At 58.9% G+C, this 23,789-nt stretch overlaps 1 protein-coding gene across 4 annotated transcripts in view; it reads left to right on the top strand.

Moving 5' to 3' along the window:
• The first annotated feature begins 11,508 nt into the window (after positions 1 to 11,508).
• MARK4 (microtubule affinity regulating kinase 4) overlaps positions 11,509 to 23,789 on the top strand; it is a 50,297-nt gene continuing 38,016 nt past the window's right edge. For 3 of the 4 annotated variants that reach the window (XM_077318593.1, XM_077318594.1, XM_077318592.1), the window contains exon 1: positions 11,510 to 11,705. In XM_077318593.1, the coding sequence (XP_077174708.1) occupies positions 11,655 to 11,705 (51 nt within the window). In that variant the 5' untranslated portion in view covers positions 11,510 to 11,654. Of the gene's footprint in view, positions 11,706 to 23,789 lie in introns of all 4 variants that reach the window. The other variant, XM_077318595.1, reaches the window with a different exon arrangement.

The following is a 23,789-nucleotide window of genomic DNA, read 5'->3' as shown; positions in this document are numbered from 1 at the left end:
ACTGCTTCCAAAAAAGTATTTTGGGGAAAAAGTAAACATGAATTGTAAACACCTGTTATGGTTCTTTAAAATAATATGCACTCTTTCTGTTTCAACGGCATATGCTCCAAGAAAACACACGTGCATTCATTAGGAAGCACAGGAACGGGAAAAAAAATGTAAGGATGCTACGTAATTGTGATCCAACTTATGTCATGGATATGAATGTTTAGCGAAAAAAGGTTTTTATGTCCTATATGTTTATAGAAATATTCCTGATGAGGGCTCAGGTTGGAATTGGCTGTGTGCAGAAGTCACTTGGTTTGATTTTGATTCCATATCCAGGAAATATTATTTTCTTAAAAGAGCTTTCTTAGCCAGGTTTGATTTTGACTTAATATTTTGAAAACAATCTTCTACGTAAAGAATGATCTCAGCCAGCATTTTTTTCCTTTGTGAAGTTTGAAATATAAGAGACAAGTTAGAACTCCATATTACTCCAAATTAAAATTTGGTTATACCTCAAAAGTGTTTTTGATCATTCCCATCCCCCCTGTGTGACCCATTTAAATTGTTTGACCCCTAAGTTTCTGGCAGTAGTTTTCATGAGCATGAAGGAGAAACTCGACCTACCCAGATCACTCATGGTTCTCCATCTCAGGCCCACTTCTTTTTTTTTGGGGGGGGGGGAAAGCATGCAGGAGAACATCTCCCTGGATCGCAGTCCATATCAAAGAGGAAGAGAACTGCCTCCTCCCCCAACTCCGCAAATCACATGGCAGGCACTGAATGCACCTACCTCCAAATGAGCTCTCCAAGAAATCCTGTCCCCACCTGCTTTTGGCCATTTCTGGCGTTCTTCTGCCACCGCCTGGTCACTTTTGTACGTTAAAAAATTAAGCAGGCATTGTGTCAGAAGAACAGAGTGTGAGTCCAGCAGGGGCACCTGAAAGACCAGCAAAGTGTTGTTCTGTGCAGAAGCTTCCCTGTGCAACTCAATCGCTGCTCTGCGGCTTCAGACCAACACGGGCACCCTCCTGAATTTGTCCCAGATGAGAGAATCTCGTAGCGGCCAGCACCCAACGCAATGGGGACTCTGGCTCTGTGCTCCCAAAACATGCCCCCGATTTAGGGAACAAACGGCAAACGCACCTTCTCTCCTCTTGCATCTTGTTGAGCGGTAGTATTTTTTGACTAGTGATGTTTGGGAGGGGAGCGTGAGGTCGGGGACGTGGGTTTTGTGGTGTCAGGTGTTTGGAACGGGCCGTGCAACTTCCTTTGTATGCCGTCTTTCATCCTATAATGTGGGCTGTGTAATAAGCAGCTGTGTGACATCTTATTTTTTCATTTGCTCAGGCTTTTGGGCTCCAGGATCAGTCCCAGCCACCCAGCTGTTGCTCTGATTTCCACTGATTTCCTTTTCAGAAGCAGTTCTGGGGCTCAGACCCCCCTCCAGTTTGGACCGCATCGTAGGACACAATGAAGGAGCGTGCCTCTGAGAGGCACAAGGAAGGCATGTCTCTGAGCATAAGCCGAGTGGATCCCCCACAGCAGGGGTAGTCAAACTGCGGCCCTCCAGATGTCCATGGACTACAATTCCCATGAGCCCCTGCCAGCGAATGCTGGCAGGGGCTCATGGGAATTGTAGTCCATGGACATCTGGAAGGCCGCAGTTTGACTACCCCTGGATTAACCTGTTTAGCTTCTGGGGACCTTTGCAATAAGATTTGCATTTGCTGGCAGGGGCTTCTGGGAATTGTAGTCCATGGACATCTGGAGGGCCACAGTTTGACTACCCCTGCCCCACAGGAATGAGGCTGGACTGGGCTCCACCTCCGTGATCTGCCCTTGTGGAAGCCTTGAGTCCACGAACACGTTTCCTGATGCCCACCGAACATCATGTGAAAGTGGCTGATAGCAGGCTGAACATTTGTCCGCAGGGGAGCCAGTGGGCTAGGCAGATTAAAATAATGTTGTTGTTTGTAAACCACCTCGCTTTTCCTGTGCACAAGTGCCAACGCGGTACAGCCGTTGAAAGCAGTGTCCCCTAATCTGGAGAATTTCCCGTTCCCGTTCCTCTGCCACATGCAGCCAGTCCCAGTTCTCTCACGACTGTTCTTGTAAGCGGTTCTCTCAGAGCTCTCTCAGCCCCACCTACCTCCAGGGTGTCTGTTGTGGGGAGAGGAAGGGAAAGGGGTTTGTGAGCTGCTTTGAGATTCCTTCCGGTAGAGAAAAGTGGGGTATGAAAAACAACTCCCTCCTTCTCCTTCTCCTCCTCCTCCTCCTCTTGGGCTTCCTGTGTGTGTTGAGCTGTGCTTCCTACAGAACGTGTTCCATGGCTGGCTCCACCTACTTTGGTGGCCATTTCGTAGTTGCACCCACCATCCAAGATGCCCGCAGGCCATAAAGGGTTGGTGACCCCTGGTTAGGGGCATTTCAAGCAAGAGAGAGAAATCATGGAGTCACAGACAAGTCGGGAGGATATCGTCAGCTCTGATGGCCCAAAAGGAAGGTGACCAGATTGTCCCACTTTTGGAGAGACATCTCTCTGCCCTGTGGCTGGCCCTGCAGAGGAACTGGCAGGCCCCTTTGGTAGATGGGAAGCTGGACTGGAGGGACCCTCCCTGGTCTGACCCAGCAGGGCTCTTCTGAGGGTCTTCGCAGGGGAAGGCCTTGGTCTCTCTGCCCTGTGGCTGGCCCTGCAGAGGAACTGGCAGGCCCCTGGGTGAGACGGGAGGCTGGACTGGAGGGACCCCTGGCCTGACCCAGCAGGGCTCCCCTGATGTCCTTAGGAAGGCCTCGGCCTCCCTGCCCTGTGGCTGGCCCTCCAGAGGAACTGGCTGGCCCCTGGGTGAGACGGGAGGCTGGACTGGATGGGCCCTCCCTGGTCTGACCCCGCAGGGCTCCCCTGATGTCCTTAGGAAGGCCTCGGCCTCCCTGCCCTGTGGCTGGCCCTGCAGAGGAACTGGCTGGCCCTTGGGTGAGACGAGAGGCTGGACTGGATGGGCCCTCCCTGGTCTGACCCAGCAGGGCTCCCCTGATGTCCTTAGGAAGGCCTCGGCCTCCCTGCCCTGTGGCTGGCCCTCCAGAGGAACTGGCTGGCCCCTGGGTGAGACGGGAGGCTGGACTGGATGGGCCCTCCCTGGTCTGACCCAGCAGGGCTCCCCTGATGTCCTTAGGAAGGCCTCGGCCTCCCTGCCCTGTGGCTGGCCCTCCAGAGGAACTGGCTGGCCCCTGGGTGAGACGGCAGGCTGGACTGGATGGGCCCTCCCTGGTCTGACCCAGCAGGGCTCCCCTGTTGTCCTTAGGAAGGCCTCGGCCTCCCTGCCCTGTGGCTGGCCCTCCTGAGGAACTGGCTGGCCCTTGGGTGAGACGGGAGGCTGGACTGGATGGGCCCTCCCTGGTCTGACCCAGCAGGGCTCCCCTGATGTCCTTAGGAAGGCCTCGGCCTCCCTGCCCTGTGGCTGGCCCTCCAGAGGAACTGGCTGGCCCCTGGGTGAGACGGGAGGCTGGACTGGATGGGCCCTCCCTGGTCTGACCCCGCAGGGCTCCCCTGATGTCCTTAGGAAGGCCTCGGCCTCCCTGCCCTGTGGCTGGCCCTGCAGAGGAACTGGATGGCGCTTGGGTGAGACGAGAGGCTGGACTGGATGGGCCCTCCCTGGTCTGACCCAGCAGGGCTCCCCTGATGTCCTTAGGAAGGCCTCGGCCTCCCTGCCCTGTGGCTGGCCCTCCAGAGGAACTGGCTGGCCCCTGGGTGAGACGGGAGGCTGGACTGGATGGGCCCTCCCTGGTCTGACCCAGCAGGGCTCCCCTGATGTCCTTAGGAAGGCCTCGGCCTCCCTGCCCTGTGGCTGGCCCTCCAGAGGAACTGGCTGGCCCCTGGGTGAGACGGCAGGCTGGACTGGATGGGCCCTCCCTGGTCTGACCCAGCAGGGCTCCCCTGTTGTCCTTAGGAAGGCCTCGGCCTCCCTGCCCTGTGGCTGGCCCTCCTGAGGAACTGGCTGGCCCTTGGGTGAGACGGGAGGCTGGACTGGATGGGCCCTCCATGGTCTGACCCAGCAGGGCTCTCCTGATGTCCTTAGTAAGGCCTCTGCCTCCCTGCCCTGTGGCTGGCCCTCCAGAGGAACTGGCTGTCCCCTGGGTGAGACGGGAGGCTGGACTGGATGGGCCCTCCCTGGTCTGACCCAGCAGGGCTCCCCTGATGTCCTTAGGAAGGCCTCGGCCTCCCTGCCCTGTGGCTGGCCCTCCAGAGGAACTGGCTGGCCCCTGGGTGAGACGGGAGGCTGGACTGGATGGGCCCTCCCTGGTCTGACCCCGCAGGGCTCCCCTGATGTCCTTAGGAAGGCCTCGGCCTCCCTGCCCTGTGGCTGGCCCTGCAGAGGAACTGGCTGGCCCTTGGGTGAGACGAGAGGCTGGACTGGATGGGCCCTCCCTGGTCTGACCCAGCAGGGCTCCCCTGATGTCCTTAGGAAGGCCTCGGCCTTCCTGCCCTGTGGCTGGCCCTCCAGAGGAACTGGCTGGCCCCTGGGTGAGACGGGAGGCTGGACTGGATGGGCCCTCCCTGGTCTGACCCAGCAGGGCTCCCCTGATGTCCTTAGGAAGGCCTCGGCCTCCCTGCCCTGTGGCTGGCCCTCCAGAGGAACTGGCTGGCCCCTGGGTGAGACGGCAGGCTGGACTGGATGGGCCCTCCCTGGTCTGACCCAGCAGGGCTCCCCTGTTGTCCTTAGGAAGGCCTCGGCCTCCCTGCCCTGTGGCTGGCCCTCCTGAGGAACTGGCTGGCCCTTGGGTGAGACGGGAGGCTGGACTGGATGGGCCCTCCATGGTCTGACCCAGCAGGGCTCTCCTGATGTCCTTAGTAAGGCCTCTGCCTCCCTGCCCTGTGGCTGGCCCTCCAGAGGAACTGGCTGGCCCCTGGGTGAGACGGGAGGCTGGACTGGATGGGCCCTCCCTGGTCTGACCCAGCAGGGTTCCCCTGATGTCCTTAGGAAGGCCTCGGCCTCCCTGCCCTGTGGCTGGACCTCCAGAGGAACTGGCTGGCCCCTGGGTGAGATGGGAGGCTGGACTGGATGGGCCCTCCCTGGTCTGACCCAGCAGGGCTCCCCTGATGTCCTTAGGAAGGCCTCGGCCTCCCTGCCCTGTGGCTGGCCCTCCAGAGGAACTGGCTGGCCCCTGGGTGAGACGGGAGGCTGGACTGGATGGGCCCTCCCTGGTCTGACCCAGCAGGGCTCCCCTGATGTCCTTAGGAAGGCCTCGGCCTCTCTGCCCTGTGGCTGGCCCTGCAGAGGAACTGGCTGGCCCCTATGAGAGACGGGAGGCTGGACTGGATGGGCCCTCTCTGGTCTGACCCAGCAGGGCTCCCCTGATGTCCTTAGGAAGGCCTCGGCCTCTCTGCCCTGTGGCTGGCCCTGCAGAGGAACTGGCTGGCCCCTATGAGAGACGGGAGGCTGGACTGGATGGGCCCTCCCTGGTCTGACCCAGCAGGGCTCCCCTGATGTCCTTAGGAAGGCCTCGGCCTCTCTGCCCTGTGGCTGGCCCTGCAGAGGAACTGGCTGGCCCCTATGAGAGACGGGAGGCTGGACTGGATGGGCCCTCTCTGGTCTGACCCAGCGGGGCTCCCCTGATGGTGTTCTGTGTCTCATCCTTGTGCTTTGGGTTTCCCAGCCTCTCTTCTTCTCTCCTCTTGCCCCCAGGCCTCTTTGGCTCTTCCCCATGGAGCTCTTCTGGGTCGTCCCCGGCAGCACCATGCATTCCCTTTCCCCTCCGGCATGGAAACTGTGGCCCAAGCCAGGAGGTGTGGATGGGCCGAGACCCAGCACTGTCCCAAGGGGGGGGGGATCTGCAAGACCTGGGGGGGGAATTCAGGTCCTCCCATTTGGGCCCCCAGAATAGCTCTCCTTCCCCATGGAGCTTGCCCGGCTGCAAGGCAGCCACACACAAAGGCACATCTGTCCGCTCTGCCAGGCTAGGGATGCAAGGGTTAATGTCAAGGTAGCTGAGTGGCAGGGAATGGTTGGGGTGGCAGCCAATGGCGAGTGAGTATGGCGGTTGCCAGTCCTCCTTGGCAAGGATTGGGGGAGGGAGACTGGGGGGGGGACTGACGGACAGGCCTGTTTCCATGCCGCCTCGTGGCCAATCACCAGCGCGCGGGGCTGGCTTGCTGCTGCAGCAGTGCCTGGCCATTGGCCACTGCCTTCGGAAGGGCAGGCACTGACCCTGCAGCCCCCTGCAGGCCCGGCTGAGCCCGGCTGCCCCCTTGGAGGGAGGGGCCGATTGCAGAGAGAATGCCTGGATACCTAACCCCCCCCCAGCCTCACCCAGAGTGGGAAGGGGCTAACGACCCCCCTAGAAATCCATTGGCCCCTCACACCTTCATGGGGGGGGGGTGCCAGGGGGTTGGTTCTTTCTGCATGGCAAAGCATATGGCTGCCTGCTGCAGCATGGGACTTGCCTGGAGCCCCAGGCACAGAGGGGGCTACGTGCGAAGCAGAGAAATGAAAGAGAGAGCAAGTGTCCGACAGAAGTGCCCTGGGGCCAGGAGACGCATGAATTGCAGGCCATGCCCTCATAAGCCCAGCCTGCCGGGGGAATGAGCCAAGGGCCGGAGGAGGAAGGGGCCTCCTGGCCACGGATCGTGCCCCGGACGCCTCGGAACATTTGGCATGGGCTGCATTCAAGCCAAAGCCTCCCAAGGGGCAGAGCGCCCCCCCCCGCCTCCTCTGCAGAAAGGAAGCCTCAAGGGCCACCTGAAGCAGAATGGGTGGCGGACCCTGGCAGGAGGGGGGGCAAGAGGGGGTGGGCCCTGGCTTGTCCCTGCGTAGCAACTCTTGACGCCCTTGGTGGTCTCCCATCCCGGGGCTGACCCTCTTCACTTCTGAGATCAGCCAGCCTGGCCATGCAGGACAGGAAGGACCGGGTGGAAAGAGCAGCAACATCATCATCATCATCATCATCATCATCATCATCATCATCATCATCATCATCATCATCGCTGCCAATTTATACTGTGCCCGCAGGGGTTAGTCGTGTCAGTCTGTCTGCAGGAGCAGGAAACAGCAAGCGACTAACAAAGTGTGCGGCGGGGGAAGAGCTTTTGTGAGTCGCAAACGAGAAGGGTCTTGTAACCTGCCTTTTTAAACTGCCCAAAGGAGTCGCAAAGTGGCTTCCGGTCGCCTTCCCTTTCCTCTCCCTACAACAGGCACCCTGTGAGGTGGGAGGGCCTGAGAGCCCTGAGAGAACTGTGACTGGTTCAGGTCACCTGTCCGGCTGCAGGGGGAAGAGAAGGGGGGAACAGAACCCGCCAGGTTAGGGACCACCTCTCTTAACCACACCCAACTGGCTCTCAGAGCTCCTACCAGAAAACAAAAGGCCTAACTGCACCTAGGCAGCACCTGGAAACTTGGCTGTCTGGGCAATTCAAACAACAGGTGACAAAATCATATAAACATTTATTGTGCGCAGCTTAAAAAAAATTCTTTAAGGCTAAAAAGCTACAGGCGATTACTGGAAAATTATATACCCCGTGCAATCTTAGGCCTTATCCCTGATTTATTTTGACCCTCACTGGGTCTTCTTCAGGTCTAATTTTGACACATGCATGGATAAAATACAAAATACACAAGGCAGCCAGTAAAATAAATAAATCATAAGAACTTTTTTGGGGGGGAGGGGGTGGCCAAAAATGAATCGAAATGGATCAGATGAAAAATGTCCTTCAGGTAACAGTCCCCTTCTTTCAGGATGCCAATAAATTCTGATGGGGACCCATGAAATTAGTGGGTGGACAAAGGCCCCACCCTGCTCTGCTGCAGGTTTTGTCAGTTTTCAAGATTGGCCCTTTTCTGCAACCGGTCAGAAGGTGGCTTCCCATCCCCTGCCCCTGCCCCTGCACAGCAACACCAGACCACCTTGGCCGTCCCCCACCCAAATCCTCGCTTGCAGGGTCTCATCAGCCCAGGCGATCCCGGGTCATTGTGGCAGCCCAGAAGAGGGCAACTGTCAATCTGGGGCATTTCTAAGTATTGTGGACGTCCTTACAGACACCCCCAGGGGAAAGGGGGAGGGGAAGGATTCCAGATCCGGCATGGGTTGATGCCCTCTCATTTCATCGAATCAATGTGGCATCTCCTGTATCCCTGACCTTTGTCGAAGGGGAAACGGACGCAGGGTTGGCGTCCGCGCATGGAGGTTGCGTCTGCAAACAGGCCCCCCGGGTGTCCCCTGTGCCCTTTCCCTGGGGCTAAGCTGTTATGTCCTGATCCCAGAGCTTGACGCGTCTCAGCTCAGCCACACCACAAATTAAGTGTATGCAACCGTCCCCTCCAGATTAGACTTCTAGGCGGGCCTGCCCCCGTCCCCGACCTGGAAACGGCAGCTGGTGCAAAAAGCGGCTGCTAGGGGCCTTAGTGGAACACCTTGGAAGACCCACATCCAGCCTGTGCTGAGGCAGCTGCCTCAGTTGCTGGTGGTGGCCCGGATCGGGTTCAAGGTTTCGGTACTAACCTTTAAGGCCAGCCGCAGTCTCGGCCCCTCATATCTGCGGGACCACCCGTCTCTTTATGCCCCCTGCAGGGCACTGCGCTCTGTGGGTATGACTCTGTCGGAGGTTCCCAGCCCGAGGGAAGTTTGCCCAGCCTCAACCGCGGCCTTTTTGGTCCTGGCCCCAACCTGTTGGGATGAGCTCCCGGGAGAGCTGAGGGCCCTGATGGAACTCTCTCAGTTCCGCAGGGCCTGCAACGTGGAGCTCTTCCGCCAGGCGTGAAAATGGTGGGATATGAATTAAAGTATAAATAAAATAAAACCTGGCAAATTTGCTTTTGACATTATTATTGCCTTGGCCCTGTTCAACAAGAGGCCAGCCTTCACTTCTCCTGGCTGCCCCTTTCCTCTGAGGAGAGCCCCCATCAATCAGAATTTGACCTATCCGACTCCGGTCTTATACGTCGATTTGAGTCCAGTTGCAGCTTGCGGATCAACAAGATTTGGGCAGCCTAAACGTGCAAGACTTATCAGGGCTTTGGCCTTGGGAAGCTCAAAGGCCCAAAATCTCATGGCGTTGAACGGAGAGCCAGCGGCCCGCTAGAATTTCATGTCTAGGTGTCTGCCCAGGTGGGACCCACAGCGTGCCCCTGGGCCTCCGGAATAAAATCTGCACATTTGTCAGGAAGTCCCAACAGACTAGACTTCAGCCACGGAAGACTCAAAGCCACACAAACAAATGGCGCAGGAAGGTCAGAGTGCTTCCCCTTCACCTCACAAAGGCAGCTTTGACTCTTGAATGATTTATCTCCTGGTAATCTTGTTCCAGTTCACTTTGAGATCAAATCAGCCTAAAACTTTGCCTCGTACAAATAATTGGTTTTTATACCTCACTTTTCATTACCCGAAGGAGTTTCAAAGGGGCTTCCAATCGCTTTCTCTCCCTCTCCTCACAACAGGCACCCTGTGTGGCTGGTGGGGCTGGGAGAGCTCTGAGAGAAATGGGACCGGCCCAAAGTCCCCCAGCCGGCTGCACACGGAGGAGGAGAGGGGAATCAAACTCGGCTCTTCAGATTAGAGGCCGTCGCTCTTAACATCGCCTTGGATAAGGACACCTCCATCTGTGTACATCCGCTGCCTGCCCTCGTACAGAACTGTGCCACCTTGCAGGTTCTTTCTGACACAAGATGTGGGAGAGGGAGAGCTGCTCTGAACTTCCTGGTCTGTTGGTGATACATTGTGAGCGAATGGCACTTCCCTCGGAGCAGGGCCACAGCTCTCCTCCCCGGTCTCAGCTTTTGCTGTTGGGCAGGGGCACACCCACTGGGCACAGGGCACAAGAAGGTGTCTGCCTTCCCAAAGGGCAGAGGGCAGGACACCGAGGCCTGCCTTGGGAAATTTCCTAGCTCTCCAAGGGGCTCCTGGAGTGGACCGCAGCTTTTCTTTGCATGGAGTAGTAGCCACAGCGCAGCGCTTCAAAACTGGGCTCTGGGGGTCTAAAGGGGGCCCGGGGTGGGTCTCCGAGAGTCCACACCTCAGATTCCCCTCAACCGCTGGATGTGTGCCGGAGCCCATGGGCAGAGTTGCAGGAGAGGCCCAGCAATGCCAGTCTTCCCACAAGGGCCCCCCTGCGACGTTCCCAGATCATGGTCCGGGGGGCTGGTCTGGGGAGCAACGCTAGGCCTGCCCCCCTGTGTGCCATGGGGCAGTGCCCTGGCAAGTATGCTCAGGCTGTACACAGGAGCCTGTTCTCTAGTGGTGCAGGGTGGTAGGGTAGCAGACCTGCAGTCTGAAAGCTCTGCCCATGAGGCTGGGAGTTCGATCCCAGCAGCCGGCTCAAGGTTGACTCAGCCTTCCATCCTCCCGAGGTCGGTAAAATGAGTACCCAGCTTGCTTGCTGGGGGGTAAACGGTCATGACTGGGGAAGGCCCTGGCAAACCACCCCGTATTGAGCCTGCCATGAAAACGCTGGAGGGCGTCACCCCAAGGGTCAGACAGGACCCGGTGCTTGCACAGGAGGGGAGACCTTTACCTTTATACCCCCCTCCTGTTATGGGGCAGGCAAGCGGGCTCCATAGAAGACTGGGCCCCCCTCTGTCTTTTGCACTGGAGCACCTCAAAATGCTCTTTTTATCCGCCCTCAGAGAGAGAGGGAGACCAGAAGCCCCTCGGGACTAGCGCTTGTGACTAGGTCAGAATTGCAGCCCCCCCCCCGCCCAGACACACACAAATCCAGGCCTGCCCTCCAAGGTCACTGCTGCCTACTCGGAGGAGCTGACAGTCTCCCTCCCTCCTGCCGGCCTGGCAAGCGGGGCTCTGCCACTGAGCGGGCTCTGCGGGGCCTCGGGCGAAGGTCTTTCCCAGCCCCTCCGGCCGGGCCCTCTGCAAGTGGCATCCAATCGCGGGCCCTCCTACCTGCCCTGCCCCGTGGGGGCGGCGCGCTCTGCACGCGCTCAGAGACTCCCTCGTACTCCCCCTCCCTCCCTCCCTCCCTCCGGCTGGCGCAGGGCGAGGCGAGGCGAGGCGAGGCGAGGCGAGTGGCTGCGGCGCCTTTAAGCGGCTCGGGGGGCTGGCGCTTCGACGGCCGCCTTCCTTCTCCTCCGGCCGGGCCCGGCCCTGCCCAGCCTGCCCGCCTCCCGCGCAGTCAGCCAGCCAGCCAGCCAGCCGGCAGGCAGCACCGCACCGGAGGCGAGGCGAGGCGAGGCAAGGCGAGGCAGACGCGCCGCGGCTGGCTGGCCTCCCCGGAGCCGCCCGCCTGCCCGACGAGGACGACGACGAGGACGCCGGAGCCGGAGCCGGAGCGGCGGGAGGCGGCGTCGGCGGAGGAGGGGCTGCGTGGCGTCGGCGGGCGGAGGGGGCTGGCGCGGCGGCAGCGGCGGAGGCGGCGGCGGAGGCCCGGGGCTGCTCGGCTCTTTTGCGGCCGCCTCCCCGGCGGGTCCGGCCCAAGCCCTCGGCGCGCCCGGCCCGGGCTGATGGCGGCCGGCAGGAGGCAGCGCCCGCCCCCCCGCCCCCAGCGCCGGCCCTGACGCCCCGCCCCCCCCGCCCCCCCCGCCCGCCACCATGCGCCCGCCCGGTGCCCGCTGAGCCGCCGGCCGAACCACTGACCGAGCGAGCGACCGAGCGGCCGGCCGAGCGAGCGCCCCCCGAGCGGCAGCAGGAGCAGGCGGCGGCGGCGGCGTCGGGCTGCTCGGCGGGGCAAGATGTCTTTGCGGACGGCGCTGGCGGCGGGCAACGAGCGCAACGCCGAGGCGGTGAGTCCGGGCCGGGGGAGCGGCGGGCGGGAGCGGCGGGCGGGCGGGCCTCGCGGACTGCGGCATGGCCTCCTGCTCGGTCCCGGGGGAGGCGCGGGGGGGGGGCTGGGGCTGGGGCAAGGGCAGCGCCAGGCAGACCCGAAGGGCGCGGCGTCCCCGGGGCCGAGCAGGTGCAGCGGGGGAAGGGGGGCCGGGGGGCCGGGGGCGCCCTCGGACGGGGCTCTCCCCTCGCTTGGCCCCGGGCCAGAAGGGCGAGCGCCAGCGACCCCACCCCCACCGCACCCGGGCCCCGCGGGGGGTGGGGTGGGAGAGGGGCCTGCTGGGGGTCGGTGCGGCCGGGCAGCGGCCCCTTGGCAAACGCCAGCCCTCCAGGCGGCAAGATGGATGGCGGCCGGGTGGGGATTGCGGGCTGCGCGCTCCAGCAGCGGGGGAGGGGGGGTGGCGCCGGAACACAACAGCCCCCCCCCAACACACACACACACACACACACACACACACACACAAGCCTGCCAGGACGCCCCTGCCGATGGCCACGCAGCCGGGTTGCCCCCCCCCCCCCAGAAGCCACCCCGGAGATTGCCCCTTGAGCGCCTTTCAGCACCCGCGGATGCTCCGCACCAGGCGCCCGACTCCGGGCCTTTGGGAGGAAGGTGCCCGCTCAGTGCTTTCCCTTTGAAGAAGATCGCGTTTCTAGTCCTCATGCCGGTGGAGAGGAATGCGAAAGCTGCCGTCCGCAGGAGGCCTCCAAGGCCAACGAGGGTCAAGGTCCCTGTGGGGGGGGGGGGAGGAAGAGCTTACCCGAGCCGTCCTGATCTGGGAATGCCTGACTTTGGGGTGTAGCACGGGGGGGGGGCAGGGTTGGTGGGGGCTCAGCCCATACCACGCCATACAGTTTTGGCCTGGTTGGATTAGAGAGCCCAGGACTCCCCCCCCTTTTTTTTTTTGGGTGGATCAAGAAGGAAAATGACTATTTCCAGGGCAAACCTCAAACCTCAGCAGGTTAACTCCTGCTGTTGGTTCAGGTTTACTCCCAAGTAGGCTTGCATAAACTTGCAGGTTTAGGTTAAAGAAACACAACCCCTTGTTTGTCCAGGAGTCGTGAGAAAGTTGTTTACCCCTGAGCCTACCTGCAGGGGTGTTGTGGAAGGAAGGAAGGAAGGAAGGAAGGAAGGAAGGAAGGAAGGAAGGAAGGAAGGAAGGAAGGAAATTGATCACCCAGCCACCCTCGACATCTCCATAACAATGGCCTGTTGTGTGTGTGTGTGTGTGAGCAAGAGAGATTGTGCAATTGAGGCCTGAGGCTGGGTCGGCCCCACGTGCTGCCATTGGGACGGGCCCCAGCAGGTGAGCCCTAATCACCATCTCTCTTCTTGCCTCTGAGGCGTTTCTCGATCTCAGGCCCCACCCCAGTGCTGCTGCTGCTGCTGCGGCTGTGGCTGTTGTTGTTGCCGCTGTCATTGATTTGACAAGGCTCCCTGACAGCCCAACAGCCCTGTTGCAACCGCCGCTGTGTTTCCATGGAAGCGAGGTCATCGCCATGGGAGCCGGCCTAGGCTACAGCCCCAGAACCTGTTCTCGGAGCCGGTTTGGCCCTGCCTCACCGCACAGCGTGAGGAGGAAGAGGGCTGCCTCTGAGCACGTGCAGAGCGCTTCCCTCTCCCTGGTGCCGCTGCAGGTCCCAGCTGCAAACCCATTCCGAAGGCACCGGGTGGGGTTGCCAAGCAATCCCCGGCAGCATCTCCAGCTAAAAGGACCAGGCAGGAGGGGACGTGGATGATCTCTCTTTCCTTGAGGCCCTGGAGAGCAGCTGCCAGTCTGAGCAGACAAGACTGACTGGGATGGACGGTCCAGTTCAGTCTCAAGCAGCTTCAGGTGTGTTTGGGGAGGGTCGTGGCTCAGTGGGGGAGCCTCTGCTTGGCCTGCAGAAGGTCCCCAGTTCAACCCTTGGCAGCATCTCCGGTTAAAAAGGGCCAGGCAGGAGGGGATATGAAAGACCCTTTTCACCAGAAGCCCCGGAGAGTCACGGCCGGTTTGAGCCAACAATATTGACTTTCGTGGGCCAAGGATCTCATTCAGTGTATGCTCATCTTCTTTGTGGGAGGCTCAGTGGTAGAGCCTGGCGTGCGGAAGGTCCCAGGTTCAATCCCCGGCAGTTCCAGTTACAAGGGACCTGGCAGTAAGTAATGTGAAAGCCACAAGGGCAGCTGCCTGGCTGAACAGGCAATACTGGCCTTAACCGTCTAATTCAGTGTAAGGTAGCTTCACGTGGCCCTGAGGAAGCGACAGAGCAAGCTGGCAACAGGGTTAAAACATGGTACCCCATCCCTCCATCCCTCCATCCCTCCATCCCTCCATCCATCCATCCATCCATCCATCCATCCGGTTTATGTACCGCCCCTCACTGTGGCGTCCTGGGGTGGTGCACATGGATCAGTATAACAAGAAAGTTCATAGAAACAGTCGGGAGTCATGAAAACAATAGTTGTGAGCTTATGGGACATCAATCATCGTGTGGGAACGGCGTACCCTGGGGCATCTGCAGCAAGTTGGAGGGAGCGGCCAGTTGTAGCTCAGTGGCAGAGCCTTTGCTTGGCGTGCGGGAGGTCCCAGGTTCAATCTCCGGCATCTCCGGTTTAAAATGCATTAGGCAGTAGGTGGTGGGAAAGACTTGTTTCTCCCTGATAGGGGAGGGATGTTGTTTCGCACCTCTCTCCTGTGGGGGGGCCTGGGATGCGAACGTGGCCACTGCAGAGGTGCTGAGATCGCCACAGGGGTTGCTTGCCTTGGACTGGGGCTGTGCCCCCCCCCCCAAGCCACGGCCTCTGTTGTTTCCAGCGAGGGTCCTGCAAGGGCCGCTTGGCAGACATCCCGACTGTCTCCCACCTGTCCTCTCGAATAGCTCCCCCCCCCCCTGGGTCAATCCCTGTGAGTTCAGCCAGCCAATCTGCCCATCCCTTCCTGCTGCCTGCCTGGGTGAATTGGGAAGCCTGATGCTGAACTCTGTCTGGAAGCAACCGGGAAGGCCCCAGGGGGTCTCTCCCACGTCTCGGGATCTCCGTGCGTGCGGGCCTGGGCACTGTAAGACAGGCTGGGTGCCATTTCTGCTGAGGGAGCGTGGCCCTTGGAGGAGTGCCAGGATTGTGACAAGTGTGTCTGGCTCGGTCGGTGTGTGCAGGCTTTGTGAAGACGTTCACACCCGCCCCTTGGGGACTGTGGCCTGGGTGCGCCCCAGCTTCCCTGTGCCGACGGGACGATCCCTCGGTTGTATCTTGTGGTGACAATTGTGCCCAAGCTGCTCTCCCGGTTTCCCTTGAGGGAGGCCTGTCTCGTGGCCATCTTGGGGCACGCAGGCCTCTTCCTGACCACCCTCCTCTGTTGAGCTAATCTTCTAGAATCAAATGCCTTCGCACCTGGGGCAGCTTCCCGCCTGAGGAAGAAACGCCTCAGTCAGAAGGCAGCCCGGTGGCCTAGAAGGAAGGCCTCTCCCTGCCTCCCCGTCATGCAATCCACTGCCTTGGTCGAGACCTGACTGCTGCCAGGGTGGGAAGGCCACGAGGCTGGACCTTGGCTCTGGAAGGAGAAGTCAGTCCAAATGATCCTGCTGGCCCCTGGGCCTTGGGCGAAGAAGGACAGGGCCCTGCCTGCCCCACCTTGCTCCCAAAGGATGGACCCGTGCAGCAGTCTGCAAGCCTCTCAAGTCTGGGGGAGCGCCGTGGTGAGCGGGGTTCAGGCTTGTTTCTCTGTCCACGGCGTGTCTCCGAAGCACCCTGATGTTTGTCGATACCTCGTGCCTGAAAGGTTGACACCTGGCTGGGGAGGAGACCCACGTTCTGCTCCCTCCGGAGCCCTGAGGTCGCTGGGTGACCTTGGGCAAAGCGTTCAGGGATTACTGGGCAGATCGCTGAGAGAGGAGAGATCTCTGGACTGCTGCGTACACAGCTCGGCATCAGCGGCCTTGTTTTGGTTCTTGCACTCGTGGGTCACATGTCTTTCTGGATCTTCCTTCTGTGCTCTCCTGGCTGAGGCCCCGGGAGGAGATGGTCACGGACCTGCTGCTCACGTTTGGGCCCCGCTGTGTGGGCTGCAGGTGCTTCTGCAAAAGCGCACCGGGGGCCATTGTTGGTGGGGGAGCTTGATCAGTGTGGCTGCACACGCATGGATAAGCCATGACCAATGAGCATTCAGGGACCGCCCTCTGGGCCTTTTTTGGCAGGGGACCCTGTGTTGTGGCCACCTGTCCCCAGGTGGGCTCTTTCTGCTGTTCCCACCCACTGGCCCAAGGCAGCGAGGGAAGCTCCCACCGTTCCTTTTCCAGGATCCCTCTTCTGTGGGATTTATTGTGTGGGGTTTCCAGCTAGTGCAGAAGACGGGGAAGCAAAGGTACAGAACGGAGGGGTAAGCAAGGGGTATTTTGTGAGGGGATGGAGAAGCACCATAAAATTAAAACGATTGCTGAGATAGTTTTAGAGGACAGGCATGCTGGACTGCAGTGAATTCCAAGTCACTTGGAGACCCACAGGAGCTTTAAGAAATGAATTCATACCCCCTCCCCCCCAAAAAAAATCTTGTTGGTCTCTGAGACACTGCTGGATCCAACCCCACATGTTAGGCCTGTCGGCTTTGTCTCTGGTTTGTCCAGATAGGTGGTTAAGCATGAGGGTCGTGGCTAAGAGTGGCAGACTCAGATGGAGAACTGGGTTTGAATCCCCACTCCTCCTCCCAGCTGGGTGACCTGGGGCCAGTCACCGTTCTCTCAGAACTCTCTCAACCCCATCTACCTTCAACAGGGTGCGAGTTGTGGGGAGGGGATGGGAAAGGTGTTTATAAGCCGCTTTGCGATCCCTGTGGGTAGGGAAAAGTGGGGTATAAAACCCAACTCTTCAGCGGTCCTTCTCAGCCTAGTGGGGGTGTTGGTAGTTCCTCAAATGGAAGAGGCTCAGTTTGGTCTCCCCTGTTTCCCACCTCCTGGAGGTGAGGGCTGTAGACTATAAGAAGAGCCCTGATGGGTCGGACGGGTGGTCCATCTAGTCCAGCCTCCTGTCTCACCCAGTGGCCAACCAGTTCCCCTGGAGCAGGGGTAGTCAAACTGCGGCCCTCCAGATGTCCATGGACTACAATTCCCATGAGCCCCTGCCAGCAAACGCTGGCAGGGGCTCACGGGGATTGTAGTCCATGGACATCTGGAGGGCCGCAGTTTGACTACCCCTGCCCTGGAGGGACAACAAAAGGGCAGGGAGGCTGAGGCCTTCCCCTGATAAAAACCTCAGAAGAGCCCTGCTGGATCAGACCAGGGCGGCCTTCCCTTGATGTTGCTTCCTGGCTCTGGGATTCAGGGCTTGTGGGCTTGGGGTGGAGGCAGGATCCGAGCAGGCAGTGTCGCTGACCAATGCGAGATCCAGTCGGTTTAGACTGAAGCTGACCAATAGCACACACTGGCGGGAAGATCCGTTGCTTGCGACTGTATATAAGTCGGGTTTTTCCAGAGACCTTTCAGTCCCACTAGTTGTGCCGCCTGCAAGGTCATGCTGAGATCCCAGTAAAGAGCTGGCTGAACTCCCAGTGGCCCCGGCTTCCTTCCGGTCCACGGATTGAGTGTTGACTGCCCCTGGATGTGGAAGTTCCCCTCAGTCACCGGGGCTCGTAGCTGCGGATCAACCTCTCCTCCGTGAATCGAACCCCTTTTTCAAGTCCTCTCTGCTTGTGGCCCTCACCACGTCCTCTGGCAGCAGATGGGTGTGCCTTCGTCGCTCTTTTAAAACATTTCCACCATATCTTTGCAGCCTGCTTCAGGCACAGAGGACGGGGGTTTACAGCTGGCCTAAAAGGAAGGACTTGAGCGCACCCCTCGCTCGCCAGGCATGCGCAAACACACACTGGCCGAGCACAACCCCCCCCCCCCCCGCTCCCCGCTGCCGCCTGTGGCTCTTTCCGAGCAGGGATCCTGGTGCTCCGATGCATTATTGATGGGCTGGGAGGCGGGAGGGAGGGAGGGAGGGAGGGGGTCTGCCTGTGAGGTGTGCCCTCCCCCCTCCCCTGTGTGAGCCTGACAGGCAGCTCTCCTTGGCATCCCAGAATGCACCGAGGCATTCCTGAATACCCTCCCGTGGGAACAGAAAGCGAGCTTTTCAGAAAGGGCAGCCCATGACAGCCCGCATGTTCCCAGCCAGCCAGCCAACCTCCCCTCCCTCCCTCCCTCCCTGCCCCCCTCCCTTTGCAGGAGGCAGGGGGGGGGAACCCATACTGGTCGGGGTGCTGCTTCCAGAGCCTGCAGGACCAGCGCTTTCTCTGCCCTCACCTGCTGGGGGGGGGATTCCTGCCCTGACCCCCTTGGAGGGTGTGGCTCCTCTCCCAGAGTGCACTGCTGCCAGTCAGGAGAGACGGGGGGGAGCTCAGTTGGTGGGAGGGGGTGTCTCCTGTCCCCCCCCCCAGTAGGTGAGACTCTTGGCCTGAGAGAGGGTGGGTGGCTGGGAAGTGCTGGGTCGGGGCTCCCGAGGGGAATAGGCTGGACAGCCCGAGAAAATTGGCCTGGACAGTTGGGGTAGTGGGGGGGGCTGAGGGCACAGGAGGTCACCTCTTGCAGAAGCCTTTCAAAAGTCCGGGAGTGCTGGAGGGGGGCGGGGGTCTGGTCCGGACCATGCTGCGTGTGTTTGGAGGGGTGCGGGGGGAGTCTGGCGGGTGGGCACAAAGCAAAGTGCTGGCTGAGCAGATGGGGAAACGCTGCTCCAGGGTTCAGCCAAACCTGGCCGAGTCTCCGCTGGGAGCCAGGTGGGTCCGCTGCTTGTCCAAGCAGGCCCAGAAATGCCGCCCACCCCAAAGACTTGCCTGGAGGGGCAGGGGGTCTGTGGCACCAGGGAGGACGCTGGCCAGAGGGTGGTTCTGGAAGAGCTGCTGTTTCCTTGCCTCTTCTGCCCCACTGGGGGAACTTCTTTCGCAGGAGCAGAAGAGGGAGGAGGGGGGAGGAGAGGCCATGTCCTGGTTGGCCAGTTTGCCCCCTCCCTTCCTTCCCAGTTCCATGAACTGAGTGCCATGGAGTAGCAAGGGGAGGGGCTGGGGCTCAGCCTGTGCTTCGCATGCACGTTCAATCCCGGCTTGCAATCCCCAGGTTCAATCCCCAGCAGCATCTCCATTTGAAAGGACCAGGCAGGAGGTGATGGGAAAGACCTCAGAATGAGACTCTGGAGAGCTTCTGCCTGTCTGAGTAGGCAATACCAACCTCGATGGACTGAGGGTCTGATTCAGTATAAGGCAGCTTCAAGCAGAGGAAGTCCTCTCTCTGCCTGAGGACCTGGGTGTGGTCTGCAGGGGGCATTTTACCCGCTGCCAGCTCGAATAAGTCCCTTCCATCTACACTGAATTTGATTTCCACTTTGATTTTGGGTGCTTTAAATTTTCTCTCTGCAACATGCATGATTAATCCGGAGTGACCCTACCTTTCCCCTGTGATATCCAGAAGTGGATATATTTCAAAAATCAGCATCAGTAAATTTGTAGATCTCTGCTTTTTGCGAATTAACTTCCCGCCTTGTGCCTCCAACGCTGTAGCAAAGCAGTCTTCCCTGATTGTCCAGGTTCCCGCTTGAAAGGCTTCCCTTAAAGTGACTGCGCTCCAGAAGCCCTAACTTCTCTCAGCAGAGATTTGCCTCTTGGATTTATTCCCCCTCTTCTGCTGTCTCCAATCCTCTCCCCTCTCCCCTCCTTTCAGGAAATGAAAGAGGCTCCTGCTGCACTTGGCTCCCCTCCCTGCTCTGAGCTTCACCAATCAAGTGCAGGACATTTTCTGTTTCAGGGGGAGGGGGAGATAGTGGAAGACCCAAGTACAAATCAATCTGAATTCAGCAGGATCCACAACGGAAAAAACAAAGTAAATGCAGAATCAGCCCTGGAGAGCAGCTGACAGTGCAGAAGGCAGGTTCATGTGTTCAGGACAAATCAAACAGTCCTTGAGCAGCTAGAGCGGATGGCTGTAATGACTAAGAGTCAGCATGGCTTTCTCAGGAACAAGCCATGTCAGACTAACCTCATCTCATTTTTCAGAAAGTGACTCCCTTGCTAGATCAGGGGAATGCGGTGGACATAGTTTGTCTTGATTTCAGTAAGGCTTTTTATAAGGCTCCGCGTGATATTCTTATTGGCAAGTTGGTAAAATGCGGTATGAATCCTATTACTGTTATGTGGATTGAAAACTGGTTGACAGATTGCACCCAAAGGGTGCTTGTATGGTGCATCATCTTGGATAGGAATGACGAGAGGAGGGCCACGGGGATCTGTCCTGGGTCCTATGCTGTTCAACCTAATAATAAATCATTTGGATAAAGGGATAGTGGGGTTACTTATTAAATTTGTATATTACACTAAACTGGGAGGGGCAGCAAACACACCAATAGACGGAATCAGGATACAGGACGATCTTGACAGGCTAGCACAGTGGTCCTCAACCCCTGGTCCGGGGACCGGTACCGGTCTGTGGATCAGTCAGTACCGGGCCGCAGCTCCTCCTCGTCCTCCTCCCTGGCTGCTGCCTTGGGGGCTGCCCTGCCACTCTGCCACTGGCTCACCTTTGGTGCTTTCCTGTGGCCGCCATGGCTGGGGCTCCCCCTCGGTGTGGCACTGTGCAGCTGCTGCTGGCAGCACCCCCCCAGTGGGCGGCAGGAAGTCAGGGGCACCGGTGGGAAAGCAAGTGGAGCAGGGGCTCAGGCGGCGGCGACGTCCCTCGGCAAAAGACTACCCCCACGTGCCTCAGTAAAATTGTCAAGTGTTGACCGGTCCCCGGTGATAAAAAGGTTGGGGACCACTGGGCTAGCAAACTGGGCTAAAATGAATACAATTCATTTTAATAATGAAAAATGTAATGTTCTGCATTTAGGTAGGAAAAATCAAATGCATCCCTATAGGATGGGTGAGCCTTGTCTTGGCAGAAGTACATGTGAAAAGGATCTGGGGGTCTTAGTAGACCAGACACTGAACCTGAGTCAGCAGTGTGACTCGGTAGCTAAAAAGGCAAATGGGATTTTGGGCTGTTTTAAGAGATCACGTGATGTGATGCTACCACTTGACTCCGCTCTGGTTAGACCTCAGTTTGTTCAGTTTTTGGGAACCACAGCTGAAGAAAGATGGAGAGAAACTGGAACGTGTCCAGAGGAGGTTATGAAGATGGGGAGGGGTTTGGAGGCCAAGTCGCATGAGGAAAGGTTGGGGGAGCTTGGTCTGTTTAGCCTGGAGAGAGGTAATATGATGACCGTCTTTAAACACTTGAGGGGCTGTCCTAGAGAAGATGTTTTTGTTGCCCCAGAATCAATGGGTGGGCAGGTAGTTGTGAGTTCCTGCACTGTGCAGGGGGTTGGACTAGATGGCCCTGGAGGTCCCTTCCCATGCTATGATTCTATGAGTTGTATTCCTGTGTTTGACATTCAGAAGATCCCAGGTTCAGTCCCCAGCATCTCCAGTTTAAAAGGCCAGGTGACAGATGATGGGAGAGATCTCTGCTGGAGGACCGCTCTCCGTCTGAGGAGGAGATGCTGACCTTGCCGGAGTGAGGGTCTGCTCCGTGTGTGTTCTTGTTTTCACATCGTCTGCTGCATGAAGGAAGTCCCCCATCTGCAGTGAGATATATGCGTGCATGCAGGAGTGCTTCGGTGGCCTTTAAGTCACTGCTCTCTGCTCTGTCTATAGCAGGGGTAGTCAAACTGTGGCCCTCCAGATGTCCATGGACTACAATTCCCAGGAGCCCCTGCCAGCGAATGCTGGCAGGGGCTCCTGGGAATTGTAGTCCATGGACATCTGGAGGGCCGCAGTTTGACTACCCCTGGTCTATAGCTTGATAGGGAAGGTGCCCCAGGACTTTGTGTCCGCTGGATTTTGCACAGAGGCAAGAGTTCAAATCCCAATCAGGCTCACCAGGGAGTCCTTGAGCACGGCCCAACACTCTCTCTCTCTCTCTCTCTCTCTCTCTCTCTCTCTCTCTCTCTCTCTCTCTCTCTCTCTCTCTCTCTCTCTCTCTCTCTCTGCCTAGTGCACCTTGCAGGGGTATTGTGAGGAGGAAAAGGAGCCCCTCCTAAGAAGGCTAATCCAAAGGAGGATACAGTTGTGGCAAACTAGTTTGTGTTCTATGAAAACGTACATCCTAGCGGGAGGGTGGGGGGAGGGCTGCCGTTTGCGTATGATGTCGTGTCCAAAGGGAGTCCGGGATCTGGCCTGAGCTGGACACCAGACCTGCAAGCAAGTAGCCATCTTATCAGGTGGCTGGGCCCGAGGCGAGGGGGAGAGGCTGCTTGTTCCCAGTGGAAACAGGCAGCCAGTGAGACAATGACACCTCCCCCCCCCTCCCCACAACCCCCACCAGTGGGAAAGAGATCTCTTGAACCTTCTCCAAATCCTCCCAGAAATTTGCACCGTTTGGGTCCTCCTGGTGCAGTGGGAGCCCACCCCCTCCTGGATTTACCGGTCCACGTAGGCCGGGGGGGGAGCAAGGGGGGGACACAGATGACATGAGGGAAGCTGCCTTATACTGAATCAGGCCCCATTTGCCTGCTCAGACTGGCAGCTGCTCTTCAGGGTCTCAGGTGGAGGTCTTTCCATCCCCTACAGCCTGGCCAGTCTCACCTGGGGGTGCTGGGGATGGAACCCGGGTCATTCTGTGTGCTGAACGGAGGCTCTGCGATTGAGCCACGGCCCCTCCACAGCCCAGGATTCTTCCTTGGGGGGCCCCAGGCTTCCCTGAACCTCTTCTTCACAGCTCCTGCCTCTGGCCTGGTCCAGACCCCCTTCTGGCTTGGAAGGGGCTTGAAGCTGCAGCTCTGTGGGGCAGGCAGCCCCAGGGATCTTGAGCCTCTGCCTGGGCCCAGCCGCAAGGGATCAACTCCCAGGAAAGCAGGGGCATACGGGAAACCAGGCCTGGGAGTTTCCATTTGCCAGACAGAGGAATTGGCTTCAGCAAGTCCCCCTGGTTTGGGGTGAGCCCAGAAGGTTGGGGCAGAAGCTGTTGACCCCATTTCACCCACTGGGGTCATCCTAGAAAGCAGCCACCTCTCCCCCCCTGGGACCCTTCTGGGCACCCCTGTTCCAGCTTTTCATCCAGGAGCCCATGGGAGCTGAGGCCCGGATCCTCCCTGCCTCTTACCGGGGTCCGTTTCAGGCCTGAGACCTCGGAGGGAGCCTGAGGCAGCTCTCTCTGCCTGCCCAGCCCCAGGGGGCTCTGGAAATGCTTACCGTACTTCACTCAGCACGCCGCACCGGCTCAACATTTCCCCTTTCCGCGCACAGAGAAAGCAGCTTCTGAGGCAGAAAAAGGTCCCTTCCGGCTCTCTGGGAAATGGAACGGAGAAACGGCCCTTTGTGTGCAGAGACCTCTGGGGGGGTGGGGGGGGTGGAGGCAGGGCATCCTGATGCCCAGGCAGGGTTTGGGCCGGAGGGGGGGCAAGATGGCCATTCAGGTGGTCACCTCCGGTTCCTGCCAGGAAGAAACCCTGTTTAGGACATTCTTTTGCCAGTTCACCTTCCAATGGCATTTTAAGGATTTTTTACTGCATTTCTGGTGATGGACATTTCTTGCATTCGTGAAATGAAGTATTCAGCTTAGAATACCTGGGCCAGGTTTTCAAAGTGCCGATGGGCGTGGCCTCTGGGGGTCTTCTAGCTCAGAGGTCTTTTGACTGGGCAGGGGGAATGTTAACGGCACGTCGGTGGCTTTTTGTTGGGGGATGTTTTTGGCCCCGTTTAATTCTGCAAAACCACTTTGGGGATCAAGGTTAGCGTGGGTTGTAAAGGGCAGGGGAGTGGTGCGTCTTTCTGCAAAGATCCCCTTCTAGAACCCCGGCTGCTGGATGGTGGGCCCACCAGAAAGGACTGCTGGCCTCTGGCCCCTGTGCTTGCTCCAGTGCAGGCAGAAGAGCCGGGGGTTCCGAAAACATGTTTCCCCTTGCTCATGACACGGGAATCGCACAGGCGGGCAGGAGACTGGGGGCAGACCGAAGTCTTTGTTCACTCACACATCCGGTCCGGAGGGGTAATGGTTTGCCGACCACTGGCTGACAGATGGCCTTGCAAGAGGACAGAAGGACCACTGGGGGCTCCTCAGCCATTATGGAT

The sequence above is a fragment of the Paroedura picta genome, unplaced genomic scaffold (genome assembly GCF_049243985.1).
Source record: "Paroedura picta isolate Pp20150507F unplaced genomic scaffold, Ppicta_v3.0 Ppicta_v3_sca21, whole genome shotgun sequence".
Lineage (NCBI taxonomy): Eukaryota > Metazoa > Chordata > Lepidosauria > Squamata > Gekkonidae > Paroedura > Paroedura picta.
This window is presented reverse-complemented; position numbering and strand designations above follow the sequence as displayed.